The following is a 15,908-nucleotide window of genomic DNA, read 5'->3' as shown; positions in this document are numbered from 1 at the left end:
CAAGTAATTTTAAAAAGTACATCTCATAATTTATCGGATCCATATTAATTTATCAACTTCGTATTTAGTTAGATGTTATAGATCCGAGTCTGAATTTGGAGTTTGTCTAGTATAATATCGGTGTCATATGGTACTAACTTTAAAATTGATTGAGTAGACTTCAAACGATCAATTTAAACAGTTCAAACTGATTTATTTTATGAGTGATGCATTTACATGCAAAAAAAAAAATTATATTTTTAAGTTATTTTAGTATCAAATTAAGCGGTAAAAATATAAAAAAAATGAATGTATTAAAATAAATTTAAAAATTCACATATTTGACCGCTTGACTTGGTTTGTATCGGCTCCTGCTACTGAATCAGTATCCTCTGCATTAACATACCAGTTTGACTTAACTTATCAACCGTACGATCAGAATTCGAGCCAATCCGATCCATGCTTATAACGTACGGGCCCTTTAAATATTAGTGTGGAACTCAATCTAACGGTCCATATTTTAACACAGAATTTGATCTAATGCAGAGGATACGAATTCCCTACCTCTGCATTCAGCAGAAATAAAAAAGAAGAGAGCAAAATGAGAAAAAAGCAAAAATGGCGGCAACAGCGCAAAACCCTCCTCCTCCTCCTCCTAGAACCCTAAACGTGCAGAGGTTGGCCGACGCGCGCCGACCCGAGATCCAATCCCTCCACTCTCTCGTCTCCAGTCGCCTCTCCGCTAGCTTCCGCATTCCCCGCTCCCTCCGCCGCCGTACCACCTCCCACCTCCGTCGTTCCAAGCGCCGCCGTTCCTCCACCTCACGAGACTCACCATCAGACGTTTCTGACGATGATCCCGACAAAACAAGAGAGGAAAAGAAGGTTAGTTAGTCAACCGAGACAACCAAACCTTGCTATAACTTCATGACATTTACAAAAGGAATCGTTTTTTAGGTACGTAGAAGGGAGAGGAGAAGGAGAGAACTCACTAGTAACCCTGAGTTGGGATTTGTTGCGACGGCTGATGGCACCAAGAGGCTGCGCACACATGTGTGGCATGCCAAGCGCTTTCAGATGGTCAAGAGATGGGGGTTTTACCTTCCACTTGGTATCCAGGGCAGGTTACAAAAACAGTTCCAATTATCAACTTTAAATTTTTACTATTTCTTGCATCAATTTTCAACCATGCGAGTTCTTGCATCAAGTTTGACCTAAGCCTAATAAAAAGTATCCTTAAATTGACCTTCAATTTATGTGCAACAAATCCTACTATTAATATTTTTACTATTCAGTCCAGTTTAGCATCAATTGCTCTCAGATGTGCAATCAAACAAAATTAACAAGGGAAAACCCATAGTCATACAGATGCATTACTAACTGGTTTGTGCTGTCTCACTAGCACCCGACCATTATAATAACAAACTTGATTTACACTTTCTTACTTATTATTGAATACTGGATGTGTAGAGGGAGAGGTTCAAGAGCTGTATTGAAATTGTTACAAAATGGGACACTTGTGCATGATGCAAGCTATTACCTTCCTATACAACTAGAGGGCCCTCAAGCAAGTATCCTTTTTTTTTTTTGCCTTTTATCAACTCCTTTTATTTTGGGAAAATTTTCCATGTATCCCTGCAAAACTCGAGAATATCCCTGTAGACTCTTTCCTTCAAAAGAAAATAGGTGTCTTCTAGGGTTTTGTGGGTCATACAAATATTTTGAGCAACTTGTCCACCACATTTTCTCACATTATGTTATTTAATGTTAATTTTTCTTGTTTTTTAGGATTGTCTAGTGTCGGTCTTGAAAATGGTTCTTATACCCTCACCTCCTGGAATCTCTGAAATGCCATCAGTGCTGTTGTCTCACAAAGTCGTACAAGGTGCTTGTTACCAAGATGCTATGGTAAATAATTGTTATTTGTATAAAGATCTAATCATGATTATCATATTATTGCACTTATGTCAGCATGACATTAAAAAGATAAAAAGAAGTTTCTATCCAAACAGAATTTTTTTTTGCCTATTTAATTGGTATGTGCACATTTTTCACTCTTCAGCTGTATCACATGGATTCATCTGCATCACGATTGATCGCACCAGTGAAATACATGTGGCATCATATGACATCTGAAATAGTTGAATGCAACAACTCATCAAAAAATGAATCTGGTATTTTGTCAGTACGGAAGTTGTGGATATGGGTTCACGCAGCTGCATTTCATGAGGGCTACAATGCTCTAAGAGTTGCATGTGAGAAGCAACAGGTAACTTCATATGCCGGTATCAGAACCGATTCAATCAGGGTCTTTGTATCTCCAATTGTATAATGTCACTTTAACCTCAATCGGGCATACTGAGCACGCAAGTTATCCTAAATTAACACCAGGTGGCATAAGTCGTGCAATTAAGCACAAAATAAACCAAAGAAGAAGATCACGCTGGAGAAGAAATTAATCTTGTTTAAACCAATATATGTGCTATACTGGGAAGTTTGTACCTATATGATACTTGTCTTTATCATTGCTGAAACAAAATATTTTAAACCCTAAACCCTTGGTTTACGCTGAAGCTGGCTGCATATAATTGGTCATTTTTCACAATATTGTTTTTGAAGAAATACTAGTTTTAATACTAATTATATGTTTTCACTGTAACCACAGATGCATGCTAATGGTGCCACTGTGAGCTGTGTATCACAGGAAGGACGTATTGCCCGATTGGATATTACGGGAGCTAAGGCTTCACAACTGATGAACAAAATTTTGTGCCCAGTCACTATGTAAATCCTTTGTTCTCTCCTTTGCACCTTAAAGATTTGCCTTTTTTTGTGTGTATTGTATGTGAGTTTTATACTTTTATGTAATGATACGTGTGACCATTTGAACCAAAACTAGTAGGTGTCTCATGTGCACATTTTTCCCTCTGTCGAGTGTTAGTCATGTATTAAGACCTCAAGAATCAATTTAAAACCAAGTTGGACTAACAATTGGTCATGCAATGTTGCCTTTATATAAATTAATTACTATGCTCGACTAAGCTTACACAAAAGACGGCGAAGGATGACATAGACACCAAAAGACTAATAGAAGAAAGAAAATAGTGCTAACATAACTAATAAAATAATTATTGCATTTTTGCAGCTCAGATAAAGCTTGTATAACATCTGAAGCTCAGAAGCAGTTCAATATGGATCAAATTGAAAAACTTTCACGTGGTGCCATTTTAACCCTAAGAGTTAAAGATCCGAGGTTACTTTCCTCTGATTTAAACTCGGAATTTCATGAAGTTCCAGTGAATTTAGATTCCGTGGATACTTGTCTGTATGACAATAGTGAGCTTTGGGATTCACACTGTAAGATAGATCCTCCTGTGCTGGAGAGTATTCTTTGCACAGAAAAGAATAAAAAAAGGTTGAATAATCTCTTTCTCAAACCAACAAATCAGGAAGTGCCAGCTGGTCAACAGAAGGATGGGTCTAGCCAGTCATGCACTGTCATTCTTCTAAAGCATAGCATGGGGTATCTTGTGATGTGTACCAATTTATGTTTATTTCTCTTTTCTTTGGAATATTGTTATATGGAATGCAATTATTGCATGTGCAATAATCATCACCATTTTATATATTTGTGGCCAATAAATCTGTACTTGACACAAATTCTCACGTTAAGCATCATTTAACCCGAGTTAATGTGATGAAAAGAAAAGAGGTGGTGAAAATTGTATTGTTGCATACTTGTGCTTCATTCCTGAACCAAAATCAGGTACGTGTTACCTTTGTGTTAACTACTTTGCATTTATTAGGTGGTCAATCATACTGCCGCTGAGCTGGGTGAAACCATTCTGGCTTTCTATGGTGTCTAGTGGGGCCCATGCGATTGGCTTGAGAGAGAGACGATGGGTTGCTTGGAAGGTATCTGTAGCAAAAGCATTAAGATATAGTGTTAACAAATTTTGACATAGCTACTGGTTGTAAATTAATGTCTAATACCATGCCATTTATCAATTTCTTCTGATTTCATGAGCTACACTAATGTGACACCTATGATTGGCACACATGTTTTTAATTTTAACCATAGTGGCCTCAATTTGTTTCCTAAGCTGCAGGAATATTATATTTATTGAATAGAAATAAGCAATTGTACCATCTTTTTTTTTTTAAATGCAGAATAAGGTACCTTGCTTTCCATACGATTTTCCTGATAGCAAAGCCTACAAATCCTTGTTGGCTGACCAAGGTGCCTTATTTGATGCATCAGCACAGCTCAGACCCCACAATAGACAGCCACATAAGACCCCCATGCCGCCTCCTTGGGATTGTGTGGTTGCCTCTTCTCGCCATATATGTAAAAACACAATACACTGTAAAGCGCCAAATTTTGATGTATATGTACCGAGAACAACTGAGGCTTTGAAGGATTGTGTTGAAAAGATGGACACTGGAGAAAAGGGATTTGTATGTCTTGTTAGGGTTTTGATTAGTGCCTTCAAGGAGGGTTTGTTTGAAGACGGTGCGGTAGTTTGTGCTCCTTGTACAGATGATCTTTCTGGATGGAATAATACCAGGTAACAAATATTTTCTTCCAAGTATCTTGCCTTTATTATTTGGAGCTTAAGCAAACTTAGCTTGTACTAAGCCCCAGTGATCCCAAGCAATTGCCTAAAGAATTTGATGAATTGCATTAAATCTTTAACTGTATAAAGTCTGGTGTTCTAATGCAAAGGCACTGGGGAGAACTTGGGTGACCTTTCAGGTTTACAATTGTTACATTGTACATGCATGTCATAATCACCACAGTAAAAATATTAGTTAGGCATGGTTGACACACATCTTTTGATATACATTAATAAAAAAAATTGAGGGGTATGTAGATTGATGGAAGAGGTAGAAGAATACCAAGAGAAGTGGCAACTCCAACTCACGCAATCTGCAGTGGGGACATACTTTATGCAATTAGAGTCTGATAGGTGGGCCTTACAAGTACCAGAAGATCCTGTCGACCTCAAATCCTTTAGATGGCCTATTGGTTTTGTTACCACCGGTGCTGTTCATGCATGGTACATATATATATATTTTCTAAATAAGTCTGTGCTCAATTTGTCAGGTCAGGTGTTGTACTGGTTCTATATGGCACCATTACTTTTTCTGATAACTCTTCTTGCAACTGTTTCTTTTCTCTTCTGAGGGGGTTTATCCTCTTTTTTTTATTTTTGGGCTTGAGGGGTAGTTGAATTCCTGAGGACATTAAGGCTGAATGAGCTTGCGTGCACGATAAACTGATTTTAGGGTTAATGACGGTTATTTTTTTTTTAACTAAAAATGAGGCCCGAATGGTTCTTTTTATTGTTGCTTGGCTAGGAAAAAGTCTGCTTCCATGCCTTGTTCATATGCAGTTTACCTAGAATTGTACCTCGAAACTTATAGTACACAGTACACACCACACTATATCTAACAGTCCTCTCTTCTTTGAAATTTTTGTACTTTTGTGACAGTAATGATAGGGTTGCAATGGCATTTTGTGACATCAGAATTCTGGCCGCTCTGAGGAGGCAACAGTATCTTCAGACAGAAACTAAAAAACCAGAGGTATTTGTTCTTGTTCGAAATATGAAATCTATGGCGTACCGACGCGCGATTGCTACAATTGTCTTAGAACAACAACAGGAAGATTTACACTTCCTGTGATTTTCATATAGCATGGATGCACCTGATATAGAAGTCAAGCAGCAGAGATGTTTCACACAATTAGTTGAAACGTTTTGCCACACAGGCTGCAACTACTTGGAACTTTAGAAGAGGAAGAAATATTTTGATAGAAACATAGAAACTTAAATTAATGTAGCTATTTTGGAACTTGCCCTTTTGTAACTTTTCTGATTTAATATGATTTGAAGCGAATGGATGGGAAGTTTAGTAGTTTAATTGGCTATTTTGTGATATTAGTTCAACTTTCATTGATATGTTTGAGATACAAAATCAATTTTTATTTTGATATAAAAATAGATAAAACTTGAGATGCAATGTGATGCTTATTTTGGTGGTTTCAGTCTCTCATGTCCTTACACGGCCCTTTTTGTTTTTTTGAAATCCTATTTAAGAATTTTCATGAAACAAAGGTACTAATAACAACTAGAAAATTCTATAAGCAATGAGGAGCACAACAAACAAAGTTAAATACTTAAATTAGCTAATTACTTGTTGACGGTTTCCAGAAAACAACTCAAGTCACTGAACTGAAAAAAACGAGAAGCATTTCATACAATCCATCACAATCCATTTATTTTTTATTCCTCATTTCCATATATACAAGCACACTCAACACTCAAATATCATGAATCCCATATAGAACACCTTCATACCTTATGCCGCTATCATGCGGGAAATAAACTTGCTTGAACTTCCCAAATACATGCCATGTAAGAAGGCTGTCAGATCCAGCTTGGTGGGCCATCCCAACAACCCGATTAACATGCAATGCCGTCGCGACTTCTTCCAGACCTCCATGGAGATTATTTGTGAACTTGGTCATGAATTTGACATCAAATAGATTATTACCTAGGTAATGGTTGATGTGAGATTGAAACCCCACCAAAGTATCTGGCAAAGGGTTCCAAAAGTTGGCTAACTTGATGAGATATGCTACATCATATGCGCCGTGAAACATAATCCAGGTCATCATCGGGTTCTCCAATAGACCAGAGGAGCGAAGGAGCTGTGAGAAGAAATAAGTGTTAATGAGATCGTTGTCCCCCATTATCGCGGGGTCCACCTCATCCGGGAAGTGTAACGGTGCAAAGTTAAATTCCCAAACGATGACACAAGTAGAATCAATGGCTGAGACTAGAGTGAGACCTAGCTGCCTGATATTGCCTTCATCTATGCTCTCCTTGATTGCGATATATCTGTCGTTAGGAGTTCTGAATCGCGGGTGTATCTCTGCCGGATTTCCCCCGTTGAGAGAGAGCCTAAATTCTGTGTCAAACGCACCCCAGTAATACTTCTCATTCCTCACTTTATGTCTAATTATGTGGACCTCCTCCTCAAGGTTCCACATCCATACAGACCTCACCTCAACTGCTGTTCCCATGGATTATTCTTAGATATGATTTCATTCTTTCTTCATATATATATATAACAAATTAATTAAGTAGATGATCGAGGAAATTAATAAGGATTGTTTGACCTGGCACTTTGAGAAGAGACGACTTGGAGGTTGCATTTTGAATTTTAAAAAGAGACTGAGACTTTTCAAGAATAATTTAAAATACATATATTGATAGTTACGTTAAACCGATCCCGACATTATCAAATAAGATAATACCTCATCTGCTCTCAACATTTGGGTAATGATTTTAACATAGCAGTTTTGGCTTCACAAAGTGCACATACTATAGAACTAAAACAAAGTTGTATATGGTTCATGTGCTGTAGATATGGAACTAAAAAGTAAAAACTGCTCTGTTAAAATCTTTACCTCATTTGTAAAAAAAAAAAGGAAGAAGAACATTTATCCAAAAAAAGGAGTACAAATTAATTAATAAGACTAGCATTCTTATTGCTTGATTTAAAAAGAAAGCTTGCTATTATATTATATTATCTTTGATTCATTCGTTCTGTCCAATTAATTAAATACCAAATTGAAAAGATCAAGAGATAGGCTACCAATACCATACTCTTGAATATGCTTTAAAAGTCGTGCAGATCAATCCGATCAGATAAAAAAATTGGACCCGTCCAGTGGGTAAACCCTCTCCAAATTCCAAACCCCAGTAACTGGATCCGTCCAGTGGAATAAACCCTCCACAAACCCCAGCTCTTTCTCTCTCACGCGATTTCTTCCCGTCGCCACCTAAACCCTATATCGCACCTCCCTTTCGGCGCCACCTTCTCTCCTCTCTCTCTCCCTCTCTCTCTCTCTCTCTCTCTCTTGCGTGCTTGCGACAGGTAAACTTTGAAAATTAGAGGTCAAGCCAGTAGATTACCAAAATTTTGAGTACTAACTATTTACTCAATTTCAATTTCCATTCATCAGTTCTACTGTCTATGATCAATTCTGTTTACTTGTTTTGAGGACAAGCCCTTCAAAATGTAATAACAAAAAGTTCAAGGGTTTTTATGTAAAAAGTTCAAGAGCTTTTACTTGTCTATTATCAATTTTACCATTTCATTTTTTATGCTAGTTCTGTTTAGTTAATTTCATTCATAAACCATGATTATGTTTGTTGTAGAGATCTGACCTCTATGCTTGGACCAATACCAGCAGTATTTTTTTTATTTTGAAGGTCGGTAGACAACTACCTTTTCTTTTGGTAGCTTGTACTGTTCCAAGTTTCTTTTAGTTAGATTGTTAGGATTTGGTAATCTTTCTTTCTTCAATTTTCTGTTAAATTAGTTGTCTATTAAGCCCCATTTAGTAAAGGAATTTGGAACAGTTTAGACTACTTTTTGTTGGTTCAATTGAATTTGCTATTTCTTTTGTTCTCTTCTCATACAAAATAATTTATTTATTATGTTCCTAATTTGTCAGGTTCATACAAGTAATTAAATTAATTATTCATAGTTATCATTGCTCAATACTATTGTGCAGTTCTGTAATCATTTTATTTTGATTGATTTACACCAGCTGGGCTCAAGCAATAATTACTGAATATGTACTTTGTAAATCCGAAATTATTAATAACAACTTCATGACATGCTTTTAGTTAGCTTTCTTTTTTGCTCTTAATATGCCTACGGTGGCTTGTAAGGTGACTAATTGCTAAATTAAGGCCACTGTGGCATTTCTAGAGGTGAAGTGTGCAATTGAGCTATTTCTTCACTAATTTGAAAGAGAATTTGAAGAAAAAACTTAATCAAGGTCTTAGAAATCCATATGCAGTGCTGATTATAATTTTGTGTGGGTGATTTGGTGGCAATATTAGTTTGGTACATGCATGTTTTCTAGAATTGTATCAGCTGAGGTATATATATCATTGTTCATTTTTCTTGTTCTACATTTGAGATAACTTAAAGCTCGGTTGTTCTTTTCTTGCATTTCAACACAGAGATCGTGCATGTGAGGTGTTTGACGAACTGCCTTGTTGAAGGGTGAAAGATGGATGGTACAGATCTTGCCATCGACAGAATAAGTGATATGCCCGACACACTTCTAACACAAATACTCTCCTTGCTGACAACCGAAGAGGCAGTGCACACGTGCATATTATCCAAAAGATGGATAGATCTTTGGACTTCCACGGATACTCTCGACTTTGACTTTGGCAGGCGTAATTTTGTGGACTTTGACTGCGAGAATAGTTATCTGCGGTTCATTGATGGTGTATTAAACCGTAGAGGTTTCTCACCCCTGGTTAAATTCAAACTGACGTGGCAGTCTGATCTAACTAGAAGCTATTATGGTAATGTTGAAGAATGCATTAGTCACGCAGTTGCTTGCATGCCTCGGTTAATCTATATTTACATCGGTAATAACCTGATCTTCAAGTTGCCTGATTAACTTTTCAATTGCGGGTCAGTAAAGGAGATGTCATTGAGTGTTGAATATAGTTTATTAGAAAGCCAACCTAAATCTATAAACCTCCCTTCTCTTCAAAAACTGGAGATTGGTAGAACCGCCATCGATGATGATTTGATAGAAATGTTTTTATTGGGGTGCCCTGTCCTTGAAGAATTGGCCCTGACACATTGTCAGTTGCTGTTTAAAGAGATTAACTCCAATGTGTTATAGAAATTGACTATTAAGAAATGTTTTCTCCCTGCAACATCATTTACATTGAAGAACGCATCATCTCTAGTCACAGCAGACCTTGATATACTTATTTTTCAGTGCATCACAGCAGAGGTGTGAAAGTGGTATTGCATCTTGTTTGACATTCTTTTCTTATTTGTAGTGCTTACTCGACAAAGATATTCCAAACTGTCTGATATTGAATAACTTGAAGAGCTTGGAACTAGGAGTATTAGAGAGATCTGATTGGAATTTAGTGGTTTGCTTTCTCCAGCATTCACCCAATTTAAAGAAGCTTGTCTTGAACTTTGGTCAGGTAACTCTCTCTCTCTCTCTCTCTCTCTCTGTGCTGGGGAAAGGAGGGGTAGTTGTCAAGATGCTGGTATTTCAGTACTGTTCATAATATTGTGTAGTTGATGAGGTAGCATCTCTCCGGTACGAGTCTCGTGTTTGTTTCTTTTCTTTTTCTGATTTTGTCCTCGGAGCTTACTTATTATATTGGGCACCAACCTTTTACTTATTTTAGTACATCATCAGTTAAGACTCAAGAGTCAGACAATATTTCACCATACATGCGAGTATGGTATTGCAGCAGCTGATTTGTTCAAAATCTGATAACTGCTAATGAGATACTAATATAATTTTTTTTTTTGCAATTGAGCAATTAATGGACTTAGATGTATACATCTTTAAATATTGAGGATGCAATCCAATGATTGATCGCTTGTTTGAACAAAATGCAGTAGTGTTGTGACAACTATCTTACTGTCATACTATTTTCTTATTATAAACTATCATTAGACTTTTATTAGTATATATTGTTGTCAATTACCTTACTAACTTTTGTTGTCCAGCACTACCCGAGGATGAAGTTGTGCAAGAAGCATTATGGGGAAAATCTTGAGATAGTGGAGATAAGGGTTGTGGAGACAAGGTTTAAAAAGGAGATTGAAGAAACGGTGGTGGTGACTATGGGTGCGCTTGTAAAGACCATAGGAAATATTGTAATCCTCTAAGTTTGTCGATCATCCTTGAAATTGTATGACAAGTTTGGAAACTGTTTTAGTTTTGATAAATCGGTGATTGGATGCTCTTGTCTTTAGCTATTATATTTTGTTCTTCTACTTTTTAAGTTAGATTGTTGCAAAGAAAACCTGTGCTTGTTGTTAGCTGTGTTTTTTGGTATAATGTTACTTTCTAGCTATGAAAAACTCTACTTGTTGTTTGGAGTTGTGGTTTTCCTGCTGTTTTGTTAATAAACTTTTTATGTATACATTCCTAATCTATGTTGAATTATACAATTTAAATAGACTTGTTCACACAATTACATCTTACTTTTGGGTTCCTCACATCACTAGCAGCTCCAACATGTCTTGGATATTGTCAAATTTACACAATAAACCCTACTGTTTCTGAAATTCACAGAATTGCAATATTATCTCTATTGTACCAGTCCAAAAATTCCAAAAACTCATGCTTGTAATCAGCAACAACAAAAATATCCGAATTGTTTAAAAAGATTAGTATGCGCTCAATAGTTGCTGACATTGTTCAAATTGCTTAAAAAGTAGTGAATAGTCTAAAACAACAGATGCATATATGAATTTTGCCATCAGGATTGAGCCACAAAAAAACAGATGCATAATTATCCTAATCCATCAATTACAATTATATTGCCACATCTCACTTCTGGGTTCTCACGCTGGGTGTACCAGCAGCTCCAATGGGTCCAAGCTTGGATTTGGTACCAGTTGTGTGAGCAGCTCCAACTCTGACTGGTACCAGCAGTGTTAGCAGCTCCAATCTCGGAGTGGTACCACGATAAGGAACCAGAAACTCAAAAGTTGTACCAGGATCAGGAAGCAGCAACTCGGAATGGTACCAGCAGGTCCAATCTCTCAAAGTCACAAATGAAAACCTCTAATGAGTAGCTAGCAAGATTTAATCCAGAGATGAAATCACTTGCGCAATCATAGATCAGAATGTTCACTATTCTCATGCAATTGGCAAAGTGCATGTAATTTCTCTCCTGCCACAGGCTCCATGCTCCATGCTCCCGCGACCCAAACCTTATCCCATAAACTTCTCATTTCCCCTTGCAAACTGCCCCTATATATGCTCCCATCATATCAACCGAACACTCTTAAATGCTATGAATCCCGTATAGGACACCAGCATGCCTAATACTGCTGTTGTTTGGGAAATGAACTTTTTTCAATTTCTGGTAAGTATGCCAAGTTAGAAGGCTGTCAGATCCAGCCTGGTGGGCCAGTCCCACAGCTCTTTTGACACACAATGCTGTTGATACTTCCTTCAAACCACCATAGAGGTTGTTAGTATATTTGGTCATATGCTTGACGTCAAATATATTACCACCCAAGAATTTCTTGACAAGGAGTTCGAAGTCAAGCAACGTATCTGGCAATGGGCTCCAAAAAGTTGCTAATTTCACAAAATAGGCGATGTCATACGCGCCGTGGAACAGAATCCATGTCATTGCCGGGTTGTTCAATAGGCCAGATGAGAGCAGAAGATCCGAAAAAAAGTATGAATTAATGCAGTCGTTGGAGGAGCTGTCTTCCATCTCAGCTGGGAAGTGGAACTTTCCAAAATTGAACTCCCATACAAGAACAGAATCATCGTCAGCAGATAGCGTCAAACCTAGCTGCCTAATGCTTCCATTATCTGTGCTTGCCTTTATTGCACCATATCTCTGGTCAGGAGATGCAAATCGTGGGTGCACATTGATCACATGTTTCTTGTCGGAAGCGGAACCTAACTTGAATTCTGTGTCGAACGCCACACGATTATACTTTCCTTTTATTGCTTGACTAATCATGCGGAATTCCCGGTCCAGGTTGGACGCCCAGACAGAGCGTACCTCAAGTGGTGGTGTGCGGGTGCAAGTGCAAGTGTGCAAAAGAGAATCCATGGAATCTTGTTTTCTTTCTTGGGTTTTCTGATGGAGCAGAGAATCAGAAAGAATAGTTGACGTTGTATGGGGATCGTATCGTATTTATAGCTATATTTGGAAATGAGAAAATAGAATTAATGGACCGACTTAATATTTCATTTCAAAATTTAAGAATACTAAGCGTGACGTGGATGTCGTAGGCTCTAAATTACCGGTTTGAGTTATATTTAGATACAAGCATAATACAAAAATAACAAGTTTACGATTATCTAATTTGTTAATTAACGGAGAAGGACACAAAGGAAACAGCTAGCTTTATTTGCAAACTAATGTAAAAGAATCCTTTTTAATTTCTTTTATATAGAAATCGTTTAAGAATTTACGTACATGGATCATGTACAAATTAAGTTAGAAATAAGCAAAGTTAAATTAATACTTAGCTAATATATTGCTTGCTTCTTTACATTTTCCATTTATGTCACAGGATCCATTGAACTGAACACACACACTGACACACATAGAGAACATTAATTAATTACATGCAATCTGATGATATACACATACACCAGCAACTACACTAAATCATATATGTCCCTGACAGTTCATTGATTAATAAAAGCATTTACAAAAGTCACCTCCTACTTATGTACAATTATACAATTCAAATAGACTTATTCACATAATTATCCTAATAAACACAGTGAGCAGTTTCAAACTCAATCAGCCGTTTTGTCAGTGTTGCTTCACATACATGCACCACAATACATTGACCTGATTAAACAAAAAAGAAGCTAGTATCAGAATGGGAACTATATTCTGATTTTTGAATAATCAAGTCCTTGTGAAAGAGCTGCAATATACAAGCTAGGCAGCGCCACATAATCCACTAGGCTTCCTCGAACCCGTATCCTCTCAGGTATTGCACCATTATTGCAGAGGATTACTTAATTTACGGTTTGAGATTAAATCTCAACCGGCTTGGGATTCGGGTCACTGTAGGGGGGCCCCATTTTTGGGCTTTGAGATTCGTGCCAAGTTAAAAAGTACGGTTCAGATCTAGTAATTGTAAAAGATTCCCTTATCAGGTATTGGAGAGGATGTGAATTCAGGCTTCCTCCCCGTCTCTTTTCAAAAACAAAATGAGCAAAGATAGATACATGTGGAAACAGAAATACAACTCATTAATTTGCATGCATGTCTAGGACAATTTGGCCTGCTAAATCCATGTTTCCACACTTGCATATTGCATCTATAAATGTGTTATAGGTGTATATGTCACGCTCAACGCTCATCCAACACTTGCCGGGCTTGCTCAAGATTACCAGCTCAGCTACAGGCTGCAAGTAGAGAATTGAAGGTTTTCCTATCAGGACATAACCCATCATGCAACATATCCCAAAATATCCCAAAATATTCTGATTGGCAGCAGCAGAGCCAGTAGAGTGGGCAAAGTTATTGGGTCGACCAGAGGAGAAATTCCTCTTGGATATAACGCGGGTGGAGAAGATATTTTTTTACACATTTACTTGCAGATAGTCAGAGAAATCTATTAGTAGGTACGCCTTCTTGTATTTCCTACAAAAATAATAAAAATATACCAGTGCTTTGTAATTTTGAATTTTTGATAACTTTAAATCGAGGAAACAATACTAATATGTATCAGATTGAATTAGTGGTTCAATACAAGATTTGTTGTAATTCTTTCTATCAAGAAGATCACTTGATCTAAACATTCTAGACCATTTAAAAGTAATGATATTCTACCTATTTAAAAAATAGTTAAAATTTTTTTTCTAAAAACTCATATGGAGATCATTTTAAACGGTTCAGATCGACTATTTGAACTTTGAAAACAAAGTTATTAATCCATAGTATGGACCAATCCGCGCTACACACAGTACCATATTAAATAAATCTAACAATGGTACCATAAGCCACAGGTACTAGTCCGAATAAGCCCAAGTAGCATTTTTGTTTGAGCAAGGTACCAATAAGGTCCTTAATAAAAGTTTATAAGCATTACATACCGACATGCAATGTAAAGACAAGCAGCGGCAACAGGAGTGGTTCTTCCTTCGGCCCCTCGTAAAATTATTGTCAACAGCTATCTTCACTTCATTAAACATGAAATTCAACATTATATGTTTACTACAGTAGAAAACAATCAGTACATCAGAATATAGAATTCAAAATTTTGGAACACACAGACTACTAAAGCTCAAACTCAACCCTAATTATAACAACAATGTTTATTAACTAGAGCACCAACTTTTGCAGATACGCCCTTAGAAAATTTCTATTTCTCCAACAATAAAAGTAGGCACTTGCACCAGAATGCCATTCAATATGCATCTAAATAATAATTTCATCACATAATTTAGCCCTAAGAAACATTACTCATCATATTACAATATATAATTATCAAATAGTTTAAGAATATAATCACCCTTTGACAATGTTCTTTCATGCGAAGCTGAATAACCGCTCTTTATACTCCTAAGAATCATACCACCCAAACGGCTCTGTGTTTTGCAAAACCACCACTGTTAATATGACACAATACTGGGAAATCATGTGTCCTTTCCCATCATTAAAATACAATTATATTTTTTCAAAAACTAAACTTCCTCAAACCAGTAAAACTACAATTTTACTCCAACTGTAGTAATTTTCCAAAATCACATTATTGTAAATTTTTGTTTTGTGGAACACTGGAGAAAGTTACCTAGCCAAGTGTAAATTTTCCAAATCACATAAAGTCCAACGAGAATAAATTTTGGTTTTGTGAAATACAACAACAGTAACAAAATTATTGTAAGGCAGTACCACATGTGGAATCTTTCACACATCAAATAATACTTTCTCAAATTGGCCTATTAAATTACATCAATTTCCCTAAAATAAATAAATCATGATACCTGGCCAGATTTATCCTTGACGAAAGTTGGTTTGCCAGAATAGATTTCTTGATTGATAATTTTTCCGCACATGCCGCAACAGCTGAACATGAACAACAAAACAAAACAAAAAATAATGCAAAATCAATTGAACATAAATTGACCTTAATTAACCATAATTAAGATGCTTCAATCCACGCAATTCAAACCAGATTGATTCTTATACTAAGTGACTAATATGAATGATCTATTGAAAAAGAGTAAAAGATAACTGACATGTTAGCCCTTGTCAGGGTCTGGTCTACAATAGAAGGGCAACACAGTGACTGCAGTACACCATCTCTTCTCTTCTCTTCTCCTGCCTACCTTGAGAGAGAGAGAGAGAGAG

General features: G+C 36.7%; 2 protein-coding genes across 2 annotated transcripts; one reads left to right on the top strand and one right to left on the bottom strand.

The window, feature by feature from the left end:
• The first annotated feature begins 546 nt into the window (after positions 1 to 546).
• Positions 547 to 5,913, top strand: LOC144574060 (ribonucleases P/MRP protein subunit POP1-like). The gene is made up of 12 exons (XM_078323935.1): positions 547 to 864; positions 937 to 1,103; positions 1,450 to 1,550; positions 1,642 to 1,667; positions 1,768 to 1,887; positions 2,042 to 2,248; positions 2,645 to 2,763; positions 3,125 to 3,502; positions 3,786 to 3,894; positions 4,150 to 4,547; positions 4,854 to 5,039; positions 5,475 to 5,913. The coding sequence occupies exons 1-12, from the start codon at positions 598 to 600 to the stop codon at positions 5,665 to 5,667; spliced, it is 2,271 nt and encodes a 756-aa protein (XP_078180061.1). The 5' UTR covers positions 547 to 597; the 3' UTR covers positions 5,668 to 5,913.
• Positions 5,914 to 6,058: 145 nt separating this feature from the next.
• On the bottom strand, positions 6,059 to 7,077 carry LOC144545198 (putative CCR4-associated factor 1 homolog 9). Its single transcript, XM_078293817.1, has one exon. It carries the CDS (start codon positions 7,067 to 7,069, stop codon positions 6,305 to 6,307), a length of 765 nt encoding a protein of 254 aa, XP_078149943.1. The 5' UTR covers positions 7,070 to 7,077; the 3' UTR covers positions 6,059 to 6,304.
• Positions 7,078 to 15,908: the final 8,831 nt, after the last annotated feature.

Source organism: Carex rostrata, chromosome 1, assembly GCF_964058835.1.
Source record: "Carex rostrata chromosome 1, lpCarRost1.2, whole genome shotgun sequence".
Taxonomy (NCBI): domain Eukaryota; kingdom Viridiplantae; phylum Streptophyta; class Magnoliopsida; order Poales; family Cyperaceae; genus Carex; species Carex rostrata.
Note: the sequence above shows the minus strand (reverse complement) of the source record. Positions and strands in the feature narration are given on the sequence as shown.

Coding starts and splice junctions, on each gene's coding strand:
- LOC144574060 (XM_078323935.1), top strand. CDS start 598: ATGGCGGCAACAGCGCAAAACCCTCCTCCTCCTCCTCCTAGAACCCTA. Junction 3,503..3,785: donor CTTCTAAAGCATAGCATGGG/GTATCTTGTGAT, acceptor TGCATTTATTAG/GTGGTCAATCATACTGCCGC. Junction 3,895..4,149: donor GACGATGGGTTGCTTGGAAG/GTATCTGTAGCA, acceptor TTTTAAATGCAG/AATAAGGTACCTTGCTTTCC.
- LOC144545198 (XM_078293817.1), bottom strand. CDS start 7,069: ATGGGAACAGCAGTTGAGGTGAGGTCTGTATGGATGTGGAACCTTGAG.